Genomic DNA, 15,459 nt, shown 5'->3' with positions numbered 1-15,459 from the left:
AGTGCCACCGGGCTGTGCCACCGGGCAGTGCCACCCCAAAGTGCCACCGGGCTGTGCCACCCGGCAGTGTCACCCCTCAGTGCCACCGGGCTGTGCCACCGGGCTGTGACACCCCAAAGTGCCACCAGGCAGTGACACCCGTCAGTGCCACCCCGCAGTGCCACCGGGCTGTGTCACCCCTCAGTGTCACTGGGCAGTGTCACCCCTCAATGACACCGGGCAGTGTCACCCCTCAGTGCCACCCAGGCAGTGCCACTGGTCTGTGCCACCCGGCAGTGCCACCCCGCAGTGCCACCAGGTCGCTGTCCCGGCCCGGAGGAGGCGCCGGGGTTTTTGTGGCCGGGCCCTTCCTGTTTTTGGGGGCGGGGAGAAGGTTTGGGTTCGGGCAGCAGAGCTGGGGGCAGGGAAAGGGGGGCCCCAAAAAAAGGGGGTTGGGGTCATGGAGGGTTAAAGGGGGAGATTTGGGATGGGGGGAGGGAGGGAGGGGGAGTCAGCTCTGCAGGGATCCCCGGCTGGCCCGGGGCACTTCAGGGATGGGGCCAGAAACCCCCTGGGAATTCCATCCATGGACCCATCCAGCCCTAAAATCCATCCCAGCTTCCCCTAAAACCCATCCCAACCATCCTCCTTCCCTAAAATCCATCCCAGCTTCCCCTAAAACCCATCCCAACCATCCTCCTTCCCTAAAATCCATCCCAGCTTCCCCTAAAACCCATCCCAACCATCCTCCTTCCCTAAAATCCATCCCAGCTTCCCCTAAAATCCATCCCAACCATCCTCCTTCCCTAAAATCCATCCCAGCTTCCCCTAAAACCCATCCCAACCATCCTCCTTCCCTAAAATCCGTCCCAGCTTCCCCTAAAACCCATCCCAACCATCCTCCTTCCCTAAAATCCATCCCAGCTTCCCCTAAAACCCATCCCAACCATCCTCCTTCCCTAAAATCCCTCCCAGTCTTTCCCTAAACCCATCCCAACCATCCTCCTTCCCTAAAATCCCTCCCAGTCTTTCCCTAAACCCATCCCAACCTTTCTTTAAACCCATCTCAGCCTTTCCCTTGTTCCCATCCCAACCTTTCCCTAAACCCATCCCAACTTTTCCCTCTCTCCCATCCCAACCTCTCCCTAAATCCCATCCCAACCTCTCCCTCTTTCCCATCCCAACTTTTCCCTAAATCCCATCCCAGCTTTTCCTAAAATCTCATCCCAACCTCTCCCTCTTTCCCATCCCGACCTTTCCCTAAAACCCATCCCAGCCCTTCCCTAAACCCATCCAAATCTTTCCCTAAATCCTATCCCAGCCTTTCCTTAAAACCTATCCCAACGTTTCCCTAAACCCATCCCGACCTTTTCCTAAACCCATCCCGACCTCTCCCTCTTTCCCATCCCAACTTCTCCCTCGTTCCCATCCCAACCTTTCCCTCTTTCCCATCCCACCCTTTCCCCCTTTCCCCCTTTCCCACCCCGGTGCCCCCCGCCCCTCCCAGCTGGTTTTGCTCGCTCCCCACAGCAAAACCCAAATTCTTTCTTTCTCTCTCTCTCTTTTTTCAAACCCCCGGGGATTTTTGGTCTGGGTTTGCCCTTTGAGGCCCCGGCCCCGTCAGGTGACGGAACTTTCCGCTGCGGGGCCGGGAGGCAGCGCTGCCCTTTGGGGTTTATCGCGTTTCTGGCATTGATGATCGGATTTATCAGCGCCATCATCGCCTGCTGCCCGCGGGGCTTTCTCGGCAGCTCCGCCTCTGGCTGCTGACATTTCCCTGCTCGGGCCCACGCCGCGGCTGCTTCCCTCCCGAGAAACTCCTGCGGAAAGGTTCCCCTCTTTGGCTGCAAATCTGGGGAAATCCTAAAAATCCGACATTGTCAGAAGGATGGAGGGAAATCCTCACCTCAAATCCATCAAAACCTCCAAAAATCCTCACCTCAAAACTCACTCAGCACACGCCATGGGAAGGTTCCCCTCTCTGGGCTGCAAATCTGGGGAAATCCTAAAAAATTCAACATTGCCAGAAAGATGGAGTGAAATCCTCACCCCAAAAACTCACTCAGCACACGCCATGGACAGGTTCCCCTCTTGGGGCTGCAAATTACGGGGAAAATCCTAAAAATCCGACATTGTCAGAAGGATGGAGGGAAATCTTCATCCCCAAAAACTCACTCAGCACACTCCATGAAAAGGTTCCCCTCTTGGGGCTGCAAATCTGGGGAAATCCTAAAAATCCGACATTGTCAGAAGGATGGAGGGAAATCCTCACCCCAAACCCATCAAAACCCCCAAAAATCCTTCCCAAAAACTCACTCAGCACACTCCACTGAAAGGTTCCCCTCTTGGGGCTGCAAATCTGGGGAAAATCCTAAAAAATTCAACATTGCCAGAATGCTGGAGTGAAATCCTCACCCCAAAAACTCACTCAGCACACGCCATGGGAAGGTTCCCCTCTCTGGGCTGCAAATCTGGGGACTCCACAGGGAAAATCCTAAAAAATCTGACATTGCCAGAAACCCCATATCCATCAAAACCCCAGAATCCTTCCCAAAAAAGAAAACCCTGATCACAGCCCTGCCTTCCCCTGGGAAAAAATTCCCCTCTCTGAGGGGAATGAGAAGAAATGGCCAAAAAATGGTGCCAGGAGAATTTGGGTTGGGATTTCCCCGTGGAAAAGGGAATCGGGGCTTTGGGAAAAGGGCAGAATTCCCATCCCTGACCCTGCAGAGCTTTTCCAGCCCCAAGAATTCCTGGGAATTCTCCTGTGCCCACATCTCCCCCCTCTCCCCTCTCCCTGGAGCCCCAACTTCGCTGAGCCGCCCAAATGAGGGGATTTGGGAGAAAACAAAAGAAATTACCCCAAAACAAAGGAAACCAGCCCAAAAAAGGGGAAACTCCCCTAAAACAAAAAGAAAACCTGCCCAAAAAAAGGAAACCAGCCCCAAAAAAGGAAAACTACCCTAAAACAAAAAGGAAACGACCCCAAACCAAAGGAAACCAGCCCAAAACAAAGGAAACCAGCCCAAAAAAAGGAAACCAGCCCAAAAAAAGGAAACCAGCCTAAAAAAGGGAAACTACCCTAAAACAAAAGGAAATGACCCCAAAACAAAGGAAACCTTCCCCAGAAAAGGAAACCAGCCCAAAACAAAGGAAACGAGCCCAAAAAAAGGGAAACTCCCCTAAAACAAAAAGGAAACGACCCCAAAAAAAGGAAACCAGCCCCCAAAAAGGAAAACTCCCCTAAAACAAAAAGGAAACGACCCCAAAAAAAGGAAACCAGCCCAAAAAAGGAAAACTCCCCTAAAACAAAAAGGAAACGACCCCAAACCAAAGGAAACCAGCCCAAAACAAAGGAAACCAGCCCAAAAAAGGAAAACTCCCCCAAAAGAAAAAGGAAACGACCCCAAAAAAAGGAAACCAGCCCAAAAAAGGGAGCCCACGTCAGCAGCCGAGCGCTCTCAGCCGTTCTGCGCCGCGGTTTTGGTTTCCTGGCGCCGATTTTTCTCCGATCAGGGGAGAAAGGAAACCCTGAGCTCATCCTGCCGTGAAAAATCACCCTCAGGAGCTCAGGGGGGTTAGGCCCGGCCTAAGCCCAGCCAGGCCGGGCTTTGGGGTGATTTCCACCCCACAAAGTGGAATTTTTATTCCCATATTGTGGGAAAATCCGTGGGTGGTGCCGGGGTTTGTGGAGGGAAATCTCTGGGATCTGGGGGATAAACGTCCCTTAGGCCGGGCTTAGAACCCGTTAGGCCCGACCTAAAGGGGAGGTTAGTCATGGATGGAGGTGGGTCTGGGGGATAAACGTCCCTTAGGCCGGGCTTAGAACCCGTTAGGCCCGACCCAAAGGGGAGGTTAGTCATGGATGGAGGTGGGTCTGGGGGATAAACGTCCCTTAGGCCGGGCTTAGAACCCGTTAGGCCCGACCTAAAGGGGAGGTTAGTCATGGATGGAGGTCGGAGATGAGCAGGGAGGGAGGGGGGGAAGGGCTGGAGAATTCCCGAGGGAGAGCAGCAGGAAATTCCCATGGAAAGGGTCGGGAAATGGGGAATTGCTGCCGGGAGGCTCTGAAAAATGGGATTTTTGCCCTAAAAATACAATTATTATCCAGGGGAAAGTGGGATTTTTTTCCTCATAAATACAATTATTAACAGGGAAAAATGGAAATTTTTTTCCTCAGAAATACAATTATTATCCAGGGAAAAATGGGATTTTTTTCCTCACAAATGCAATTATTATCCAGGGGAAAATGGGATTTTTTTTCCCTCAGGATTGTGGAAATTCCTGTTTTTTCTTCCAAATTTGGTGTGTCCATGAGGAAAATCCTAAAAAATTTGATATTCCCAAAGGGAAGCCAACCTAGACAGAGGGAAAACCCAGGGAAAAAAAACAGAAAAAAATCTGGGGAAAAAAAATATAAAAACCCAGGAAAAAAAAAAAAAAAAAGAAAAAAAAGAAAAAAAGGGAAAAAAAACCCAGAGAAATATCTGGGGAAAAAAACCTATAAAAACCCAGGGAAAAAAAGAAAAAAAATGAAAAAAAAAAAGAAAAAAAAAAGAAAAAAAAAAAAAGGGGGAAAAAAAGGAAAAAAAAAAGAAAAAAAACAGAAAAAAATCTGGGGAAAAAAACTATAAAAAAACAGGAAAAAAAATTTAAAAAGGAAAAAAAAAACATTAAAAAACTGGGAAAAAAAAAACTATAAAAACCCAGGGAAAAAAAAAAAGGAAAAATAAGGAAAAAAACCCATTAAAAAACCTGGGAAAAAAAACTTGGAAAACCCAGGAAAAAACCTTGAAAAACCTGGAAAAAAAAAGGAAAAACGTCGGAAAAAAAATCCAGAAACCCTCCCAAAACCCTGGCAAAACCCAAACCCGGCCCCGAAGTTTTTCCTGTGAGGTTTTTTTGAGGTTTTTTTTCCACCTCTGGTGGCAAAAGTGAGTCAAACTGGAGTTCAGGAGAAAAGGAAACCTGGAGATAAAAGCAGCGGAAAATCGGCACCGGGAGGGGCCGAAGGCAAAGCCCAGAGCGCAAGCGGAACTCCAACAATTCTCTCCTCATTACGGGGCTGGTTAATTAAACGTTAATTAGGGATTATTTCCTGCGGGGCAAATGAAGGGGAATGCTGGATTTGTGGATGGGGGTTGGGAAGAAGGGGAAATTGAATTTATTTGGATTTTTTTCAGGGAGGTTGAAAAGTTGGGAGGTTGGGTTTAATTTTTAACAAAATTGGAGAAATGGGGGGATTTATTTGGAAGATGAGGGGTGAAATATCCAGGGAAAATGGGAATTTTTCCCCTCAGGAATACAGCTGATATCCAGGGAAAATGGGAATTTTTCCCCTCAGGAATACAGCTGATATCCAGGGAAAATGGGAATTTTTCCCCTCAGGAATACAGCTGATATCCAGGGAAAATGGGAATTTTTCCCCTCAGGAATACAGCTGATATCCAGGGAAAATGGGAATTTTTCCCCTCAGGAATACAGGTGATATCCAGGGAAAAATGGGAATTTTTCCCCTCAGGAATACAGCTGATATCCAGGGAAAATGGGAATTTTTCCCCTCAGGAATGTGATTATTTGTCTTTTTTTTTTCCATGGAAAAATGGAATGTTTTCCCCTCAGGAATGCAATTATTTGTCATTTTTTTCCAAGGAAAAATGGGATTATTTTCCCCTCAGGAATACAGCTGATATCCAGGGAAAAATGGGATTTTCCCCCCTCAGGAATGTGATTATTATCCAGGGAAAAATGGGATTATTTTCTCCCTCAGGAATGTGCTCATTTGCCATTTTTTCCAATAAAAAATGGGATTATTTTCCCCCTCAGGAATGTGTTTATTTGTCTTTTTTTCCCAATAAAAAATGGGATTTTTCCCCCTCAGCAATGTGCTAATTTCCATTTTCCCGCTGCATTTTCCATCCCTGTTCCCTTCCCAGGCTGTCCCATCCTCCTGGAATTCCCCATTATTTGCCATTTTTCCAATGAAAAATGGGATTATTTTCCCCTCAGGAATGTGATTATTATCCAGGGAAAAATGGAATTTTTTCCCCTCAGGAATGTGATTATTTGTCATTTTTCCCAATGAAAAATGGGATTATTTTCCCCTCAGGAATACAGCTGTTATCCAGGGGAAAATGGGATTTTCCCCCCTCAGGAATGTGATTATTATCCAGGGAAAAATGGGATTTTTTTCTCCCTCAGCAATGTGCTCATTTGCCATTTTTTCCAATAAAAATGGGATTATTTTTCCCTCAGGAATGTGATTATTATCCAATAAAAAATGGGATTTTTTTCCCCTCAGCAATGTGATTATTTGCCATTTTCCATCCCTGTTCCCTTCCCAGCCCTTCCCAATCCTCCCAGAATTCCCATCCTCCCAGAATTCCCATTTCCCACTCACACCAGCTCCGTTTCTCAGAGTTTATCCCATTTTCCACCCCAGCCCTTCCCATCCTCCCAGAATTCCCATTTTCCCAGAATTCCCATTTTTCCCCGCTCACACCAGCTCCGTTTCTCAGAGTTTATCCCACTTTCCATCCCCTGTTCTTTCCCGGAATTCCCATTTTCCCAGAATTCCCATTTTTCCCCCACACCAGATCCGTTTCTCAGAGTTTATCCCATTTTCCATCCCTGTCCTTCCCAATCCTCCCGGAATTCCCATTTCCCCGGAATTCCCATTTTCCCGGAATTCCCATTTCCCCCCCCACACCAGCTCCGTTTCTCAGAGTTTATCCCATTTTCCATCCCTGTTCCCTTCCCATCCTCCCGGAATTCCCATTTCCCCAGAATTCCCATTTTTCCCCGCTCACACCAGCTCTGTTTCTCAGAGTTTATCCCATTTTCCATCCCCTGTTCTTTTCCAGAATTCCCATTTTCCCCGCTCACACCAGATCCATTTCTCAGCGTTTATCCCATTTTCCATCCCTGTTCTTTCCCAGAATTCCCATTTCCCGGAATTCCCATTTTCCCCGCTCACACCAGCTCCGTTTCTCGGCGTTTATCCCATTTTCCATCCCTGTTCTTTCCCGGAATTCCCATTTTCCCCGCTCACACCAGCTCCGTTTCTCAGCGTTTATCCCATTTTCCATCCCTGTTCTTTCCCGGAATTCCCATTTTCCCCGCTCACACCAGATCCATTTCTCAGAGTTTATCCCATTTTCCATCCCTGTTCCCTTCCCATCCTCCCGGAATTCCCATTTCCCGGAATTCCCATTTCCCCGCTCACTCCAGCTCCGTTTCTCGGCGTTTATCCCATTTTCCATCCCTGTTCTTTCCCGGAATTCCCATTTCCCCGCTCACTCCAGCTCCGTTTCTCGGCGTTTATTGCCAGCCCCTTGTACACGATACAAACGTTCCTATACACGGTATAAAGCCCTGGATATGTATAACATATAAAATTCCCAAATCCTCCACTCCAGGCCCTCCAAGGCCTCTTGGATCCCCGCATCCATTCCCTGCCGGATTCTTTGGGATATTTATGGGTTTAAAATTCCCATTTTTGAGGAGTTTTCTGTTGATAGTTGGAGGGAAAATCACTCCAGAACGATAAAAAATTCCATTTTTTCTGCAATTTCCACGGAAATATTTCAAATTCAGCAAAAGGAGACTTGGGGCTCCTCCCCCACATTCCAGAGTTGGGGATTTGCTCCCAAAAAATTTCCTTTCCAAATTTGTGGGAAAGGAATTAGAGAAGGAAAATTCATTTCATGAAGTGTGGATTGAGTTTGACTTAATCCTGGGTTTAGAGCTCAGCTTGGCCACTTAATCCTGGTTTTAGAGCTCAGTTTGGCCAATTAATCCTGGTTTTAGAGCTCAGTTTGGCCAATTAATCCTGGTTTTAGAGCTCAGTTTGGCCATTTGATCCTGGTTTTAGAGCTCAGTTTGGCCAATTAATCCTGGTTTTAGAGCTCAGTTTGGCCATTTGATCCTGGTTTTAGAGCTCAATTTGGCCAGTTAATCCTGGTTTTAGAGCTCAGCTTTGCTATTTGATCCTGGTTTTAGAGCTCAGTTTGGCCAATTAATCCTGGTTTTAGAGCTCAGTTTGGCCATTTGATCCTGGTTTTAGAGCTCAGCTTGGCCAATTAATCCTGGTTTTAGAGCTCAGCTTTGCCATTTAATCCTGGGTTTAGAGCTCAAGGATTTGCCCAAAAGGGAAAAAAAAAAAAAAATCCACAGAAAATTCCCTCAGGAATTCTCCCAAATTCCGAAGGGAGCTCTCGAGTTCTCGAAGAGCCGCCAATTAACTGCTAATGAAGCCACGGCAGCCCTAATTAATTAGTCCGGTGCTCCTGCAGCTCCCGGGGGCTCAGTTCTTGATGAGGCTGGAATTGGAATCGATCTGCTCCTCCTGGATGGGGATCCGGCAGCTGCTCGCCTCTGGAAAACAGGGAATGCTCCGGGAAATGGGAATGCTCCGGGAAATGGGAATGTGGTCAGGGAAATGGGAATGTGTTCAGGAAAAATGGGAATGGCTCAAGGAAAACAGGGAATGCTCCAGGAAATGGGAATGGCTCTGGGAAAATGGGAATGTGTTCAGGAAAAATGGGAATGTGGTCACGGAAATGGGAATGGCTCTGGGAAAATGGGAATGTGTTCAGGAAAAACAGGGAATGGCTCCGGGAAAAACAGGGAATGTGTCCAAGAAAACAGGGAATGTATCCAGGGAAACAAGGAATGTTCCAGGAAAAATGGGAATGGCTCCGGGAAAAACGGGAATGTTCCAGGAAAAGAGGGAATGTGTCCAGGGAAAAAACAGGGAATGTGTCCAGGGAAAAAACAGGGAATGTTCGGGAATTTTTTTCCCTGTTTTTTACCCCATAAAAAGGGAACTCACTGTGCTGGCTGCTCCTCCCAGGCCCATTCCTGGATTTTTTCTGGGCTGCTTGGACGATCAGGAGCAGGATGGAAATTCCACTCACCATCAGCAGGATCAGGCACAGGAGGAGCAGGGACAAAGAGCCTGGAATTAGAACGGAAGAATTCCCTAAAAAACAAAGATTCCTGGTTCTGGATGGATTCCCAGGTTCCACAGGGAGAATCCAGAACTCTGGGAAGTTGTGGAAAATACAGAAAAGGATTCAGAGAAAATGGGATTTCACTTCCAGGAAAGCAGTTTTACATGGAAATTGAGCAACTGGAAATGTGGGATCCTGGAATGTTCTGTGAAATACAGAAAAAAACTTCTGAGAAATTGGGAATTCCCTTCCCAGAAAAGCAGCTTTACATGGAAATGTGGGATCCTGGAATGTTCTGTGTGAAATACAGAGGAGAATTCAGAGGAAGTGGGAATTCCCTTCCCAGGAAAGCAGATTCTGATGGAAATGTGGGATCCTGGAATGTTCTGTGAAATCCAGCTCTGGCTTTTGAGGAAGTGGGAATTCCCTTCCCAGGAAAGCAGCTTTACATGGAAATGTGGGATCCTGGAATGCTTTGTGAAATACAGAGGAGAATTCAGAGGAAGTGGGAATTCCCTTTCCAAGAAAGTAGATTCTGATGGAAATGTGGGATCCTGGAATGCTGTGTGAAATACAGAAATGGATTCAGAGAAATTGGGAATTCCCTTCCCAGGAAAGCAGCTTTACATGGAAATGTAGGATCCTGGAATGTGCTGTGAAACACAGAAAAGAATTCAGAGAAATTGGGAATTCCATTCCCAGGAAAGCAGACTCAGATGGAAATGTGGGATGCTGGAATGTTCTGTGTGAAATCCAGCTCTGGCTTTTGAGGAAGTGGGAATTCCCCTCCCAGAAAAGCAGACCCAGATGGAAATGTGAGATCCTGGAATTCTGTGTGAAATACAGAGAAGAATTCAGAGGAAGTGGGAATTCTCTTCCCAGGAAAGCAGCTCCAGCTGGGATTGTGGGATGCTGGAATGTTCTGTGTGAAATACAGAGAAGAATTCAGAGGAAGTGGGAATTCTCTTCCCAGGAAAGCAGCTCCAGCTGGGACTCTGGTTCTGTGAAATACAGAGAAGAATTCAGAGGAAATGGGAATTCCCTTCCCAGAAAAGCAGCTTTACATGGAAATGTGGGGTGCTGGAATGTTCTGTGTGAAATCCAGCTCTGGCTTTTGAGAAAGTGGGAATTCCCTTCCCAGGAAAGCAGACTCAGATGGAAATGTGGGATGCTGGAATGTTCTGTGTGAAATACAGAGAAGGATTCAGAGGAAGTGGGAATTCTCTTCCCAGGAAAGCAGCTCCAGCTGGGACTCTGGTTCTGTGAAATACAGAGAAGGATTCAGAGGAAATGGGAATTCCCTTCCCAGAAAAGCAGCTTTACATGGAAATGTGGGATCCTGGAATGCTCTGTGAAATACAGAGAAGGATTCACAGAAAATGGGAATTCCCTTCCCAGAAAAGCAGCTTTACATGGAAATGTGGGATGCTGGAATGTTCTGTGTGAAATCCAGCTCTGGCTTTTGAGGAAGTGGGAATTCCCTTCCCAGGGAGCAGCCCCAGCTGAGTTCCCTGCCCGTCCTTACCCCATGCAGGCTCCGTGGGAACGCCGGGATCCCGACAAACCGCGGGGATGTCCCTGGGGCTGGACGCTCTGGAGCTGTTTTCTGGGAATTCCGTGGGAAAGGGGTCCCTGTTTGCTGGGAATGCCGTGGGAAAGGGGTCCCTGTTTCCCGGGAATGCCGTGGGAGGGGGAAGCGGGCCGGGGCTGCTGGCAGTGCCAGGGCTGCTGCTGCACTGCGCATCCTCTGCGGCCGTGCCAGCCCGCAGCGTGCTCTTCCCAAAAGTGCTGCAGCTGGAAAAGAAATCCCAGAGGGTTTGCCAACGTGGAATCATTCCTGAATCCCACCCGCACAACCCCAACCTGTGTTTTATCCCGACAAATTTAGGGTTTTATCCCGACATCCCACAGGAATGGGAGGGATAATTAAATCAGTTGTTGCTGGGAAAAATGATGTGGGATTTTTTTTTTCCCCAGCTGATTCTGGCACAGGAATTTTTTGTTCCCAAAAAAACATCCGAGAGGTTTTAAAAAAAAGGTGGGAAATCCTAAAAATCCCTTCAGGATCCTAAAAATCCCAAAGGATGGGATTCATGGCACTTAAATCCAGGTTTATTCCAAATTATTTCTCTGGATTTGGGCTTTTCTTGGAAAAACGAACCCCCCAGAGCTGCTCTGAGCATTCTCCACCCAAAAAGATTTTTTTTTTGCCCCAAAAAAGGATTTTTTTCCCCCAAAAAAAGGATTTTTTCCCCCCAAAAAAGGATTCCTACTTGGTCCAAGGCTGGCAGTTCTTGTTCCCTCCTCTGGAGAAAGTCCCTTCAGGACATCGGGAGCACACTGGGGAAAAAGGGATTATCCAGGGAAGTGGCAGAATTCCCAGTTTTATCCACTGGATAATTCTGGATTATCCAGGACTATTAATTCTGGATATTATCTGGGAGGATCCCACAATTCCAGCCAGGAATTGCCACACGGGAGGCAGGACTTTGGGAGGGCTGGCACATCCCAGAATTCCAAAGGGAATTCCAGCTGGTACATGCCTGGACTCCCTGCTTCCCAAGGGAATTCCAAATCCTGACTCACCCCTTCCCAAGGGAATTCCCAAGGGAATTCCAAATCCTGACTCAGCCCTTCCCAAGGGAATTCCCAAGGGAGTTCCAAATCCTGACTCACTGCTTCCCAAGGGAATTCTGGCTGGCTCAAATCCCAGCTATTCCCAAGGGAATTCCAAATCCCAACACTTACTTCCCAAGGGAACTCCAGTCCCCACTCACCCCTTCCCAAGGGAATTCCAGTCCCCACTCAGCCCTTCCCAAAGGAATTCCAGTCCCCACTCAGCCCTTCCCAAGGGAATTCCAGTCCCCATTTACCCCTTCCCAAGGGAATTCCAGTCCCCACTCAGCCCTTCCCAAGGGAACTCCAGTCCCCACTCAGCCCTTCCCAAGGGAATTCCAGTCCCCACTCAGCCCTTCCCAAGGGAACTCCAGTCCCCACTCAGCCCTTCCCAAGGGAATTCCAGACCCCACTCAGCCCTTCCCAAGGGAATTCCAGACCCCACTCAGCCCTTCCCAAGGGAATTCCAGTCCCCACTCAGCCCTTCCCAAGGGAATTCCAGACCCCACTCAGCCCTTCCCAAGACAATTCCAGTCCCCATTTACCCCTTCCCAAGGGAACTCCAATCCCCACTCAGCCCTTCCCAAGGGAATTCCAGTCCCCACTCAGCCCTTCCCAAGGGAATTCCAGACCCCATTTACCCCTTCCCAAGGGAATTCCAGTCCCCACTCAGCCCTTCCCAAGGGAATTCCAGTCCCCACTCAGCCCTTCCCAAGGGAATTCCAGACCCCATTTACCCCTTCCCAAGGGAATTCCAGTCCCCATTTACCCCTTCCCAAGGGAATTCCAGTCCCCATTTACCCCTTCCAAGACAATTCCAGTCCCCACTCAGCCCTTCCAAGACAATTCCAGTCCCCACTCAGCCCTTCCCAAGACAATTCCAGACCCCATTTACCCCTTCCCAAGGGAATTCCAGTCCCCACTCACCCCTTCCAAGACAATTCCAGTCCCCACTCAGCCCTTCCCAAGACAATTCCAGTCCCCATTTACCCCTTCCCAAGGGAATTCCAGTCCCCACTCAGCCCTTCCCAAGGGAATTCCAGTCCCCACTCAGCCCTTCCCAAGGGAATTCCAGTCCCCATTTACCCCTTCCCAAGACAATTCCAGTCCCCACTCACCCCTTCCCAAGACAATTCCAGTCCCCACTCACCCCTTCCCAAGACAATTCCAGTCCCCACTCACCCCTTGCCCCAGGAGCCCCCCAGGCTGGCTGGAATCCCGCCTGGCAGGCGCAGACCCTGTCCGAGGTTTTCTCGCACGGCTTCACCTCCACGCTGCCCTTCCCTGGCCAAGGCAGAAATTCATTAATTCCTTCATTAACAGCAACAATTAACTCCTCAGGGTTTGGGATTTTGTGTGTAGGAATTCAGCAATTTAACAATTAATTCGTGATTAGTAGCTGATAATTAATTTAACAACAACCGTTCAGTGGTTTTGTTTGAGGACAGATTTTGAGGTAGGCCCTCACAACTGAGGGGGGAGCAGCCAGGAAAAGGCCCAAAATGAGATTTTATTCCATCCTAAATTCCCTCAAAAAGGGATTTTTCTCCAAAATGGGATTGTTCCCCAAAAATAGGGATTTTTTTTTCCCTCAAAAAGGGAGTTTTTATCCCAAAATGGGATTTTTCCCCCCAAAAAGGGACTGCTCCCCTGAAAAGGGAATATTTCCCCCCAGAGAGAGATTTTTCCCTCAAAAATGCCCCAAAAAGTGATTTTCCCCTCCAAAAAGGGACTTTTTTTTCCTCAAAATGGGGTTTTTCCCTTCAAAAGGGATTCTATCCCCAAAAAGGGATTTTCTCCCCCCAACGCCCCAAACCTGGGATTTTTTTTTGCTGCGAAAAGGTGGTTTTTTCACCTCAAATATGAAATTTGTTTCCCCCCCAAAAAGGGATTTTTTTTTCCCCCCAAAAATGAGATTTTTTCCCCCAGATGCCAGCACTCACGGGTGTTGCAGATGGTGCAGCTGTGGCAGAAGCCGTGGTGGTGCCTGGAGCTGAAATATCCATCCTGGCACGGCGAGCACACGGTGTCGGCCGAGGCCGTGCAGCGGCTCCGCATCCTCTCCCCTAAAAACACCCAAAAATCAGCATTCTGTGGGATCCTGAGGGTAAAAATCCTAAACTTCATCCTTTGGGAACAAACAGTGTGCCACTGGCCTGGGGAGCTGTGGCTGACTCCACATCCTCTCCCCTAAAAAACGCCACAAAAATTGGGATTCATTGGGGTCCTGAAGGGAAAATCCTAATTTTTAACCTTGGGACTAAATCAGGATTGGCTGGGATCATGAGGGGAAAAATCCTAAATTTCTCCCTTTGGGATCAAATGGTGCCCAGAATTTTTTTTTGTTAAGAAAAATCCCTGTAAGTTTGGCCAGGAGGAAAAAATCAACATTTAATGGAGCGGATGAAAAGGGCTGGGGAGGGCTGAAATTGGAGAAAATGCCCCAAATTTTTGTCCCAGTGGATCCTAAATATCCCTTCCAGAGTCAGGGAAAAACATTTAGGAAATGCCCCTGGACCGAGGCATTTAGGAAGAAAAAGACATCAAAAAAAGTTAAAAAACAGTTTCAAAAAGGAAGATTTTTCCCTTTTTTTTGGTCTAAAACTTATTTTCATCAGTCTAAAAAGTATTACACTAAAAATAGGTATTACACTAAGAAAAAATTCGATATAGCCCTAAAGCCCGGTTCTCGCACCCCAGCCCCGCGGCGGGCACTCACCGGGGGCGCAGTCGCTGCAGCATTTGTCACGGAAGCTGTATTGGTGCTCCTGGCATTCCAAGCCCAGGGAACCGGGAATGGGCACGGCCAGGAGCCAGCAGAGAGCGGGGAAATTCCAGGGAATCCTTGGAAGCGCCATTCCCACGCAGGGAGCCGTTCCCTCGGGGCACCGTCCCTTCACCAGTGCCTTTCCCCTCACGGCGGTTTTCTCCTCACGGAGCCGTTCTCCTCACAGTGCCTTTCCCCTCACAGTGCCTTTCCCCTCACGGAGCCGTTCCCCTCACGGCGCCTTTCCCCTCACGGAGCCGTTCCTCTCACGGAGCCTTTCCCCTCACGGAACCGGCTTCTCTCACGGTGCCTTTCCCTTCCCGGTGCTTTTCCTCTCACGGCGCTTTTCCCTTCACAGCGCCTTTCCCCTCACGGAGCCGTTCCTCTCACGGAGCCTTTCCCCTCACGGAGCCGGCTGCTCTCACAGTGCCGTTCCCCTCACGGAGCCGTTCCCCTCACGGAGCCGTTCTCCTCACGGAGCCTTTCCCCTCACGGAGCCGTTCTCCTCACGGAGCCTTTCCCCTCACGGAGCCGTTCCCCTCACGGAGCCGTTCTCCTCACGGCGCCTTTCCCCTCACACCGCTTTTCCCTGCACGGAGCCGTTCCTCTCACGGAGCCTTTCCCCTCACGGAGCCGTTCTCCTCACGGCGCCTTTCCCCTCACGGAGCCGGTTCCTCTCACAGCGCCTTTCCCTTCACGGAGCCGGCTCCTCTCACGGAGCCTTTCCCCTCACGGAGCCGGCTCCTCTCACGGAGCCTTTCCCCTCACGGAGCCGGCTCCTCTCACGGAGCCTTTCCCCTCACGGAGCCGTTCTCCTCACGGCGCCTTTCCCCTCACGGAGCCGGCTCCTCTCACGGAGCCTTTCCCCTCACGGAGCCGTTCTCCTCACGGCGCCTTTCCCCTCACGGAGCCGGCTCCTCTCACGGAGCCTTTCCCCTCACGGAGCCGGCTCCTCTCACGGCTCCGTTCCCCTCAGGGCGCTGTGAGGGCCCCGAGAGCGGGAACGGCTCCGGGCGGGGACATTTGCGGGAAATTCCCGCTTTTCTCCACGCCCCTTCCCGCTCCCGGTTTGGGGTTTTTCGGCAGGTGAAGGAAATGCTGAGCTAGAGAAGGGTTTAAGGGGTAAAAGGAGCCCTCGAGGGA

At 49.2% G+C, this 15,459-nt stretch overlaps 1 protein-coding gene across 1 annotated transcript; it reads right to left on the bottom strand.

The window, feature by feature from the left end:
• Positions 1 to 7,284: 7,284 nt before the first annotated feature.
• Positions 7,285 to 14,899, bottom strand: TNFRSF4 (TNF receptor superfamily member 4). Its single transcript, XM_064397095.1, has 7 exons — positions 14,269 to 14,899; positions 13,493 to 13,615; positions 12,732 to 12,833; positions 11,207 to 11,273; positions 10,459 to 10,727; positions 8,813 to 8,938; positions 7,285 to 8,355 (listed from the first exon to the last, which is right to left on the bottom strand). The coding sequence occupies exons 1-7, from the start codon at positions 14,405 to 14,407 to the stop codon at positions 8,285 to 8,287; spliced, it is 897 nt and encodes a 298-aa protein (XP_064253165.1). The 5' UTR covers positions 14,408 to 14,899; the 3' UTR covers positions 7,285 to 8,284.
• Between the last annotated feature and the right edge of the window lie 560 nt (positions 14,900 to 15,459).

Source organism: Passer domesticus, chromosome 22, assembly GCF_036417665.1.
Source record: "Passer domesticus isolate bPasDom1 chromosome 22, bPasDom1.hap1, whole genome shotgun sequence".
In the NCBI taxonomy this organism is placed as follows: Eukaryota; Metazoa; Chordata; class Aves; order Passeriformes; family Passeridae; genus Passer; species Passer domesticus.
The sequence above is the reverse complement of the archived record's forward strand: the minus strand, read 5'-3'. Positions and strand labels throughout refer to the sequence as shown.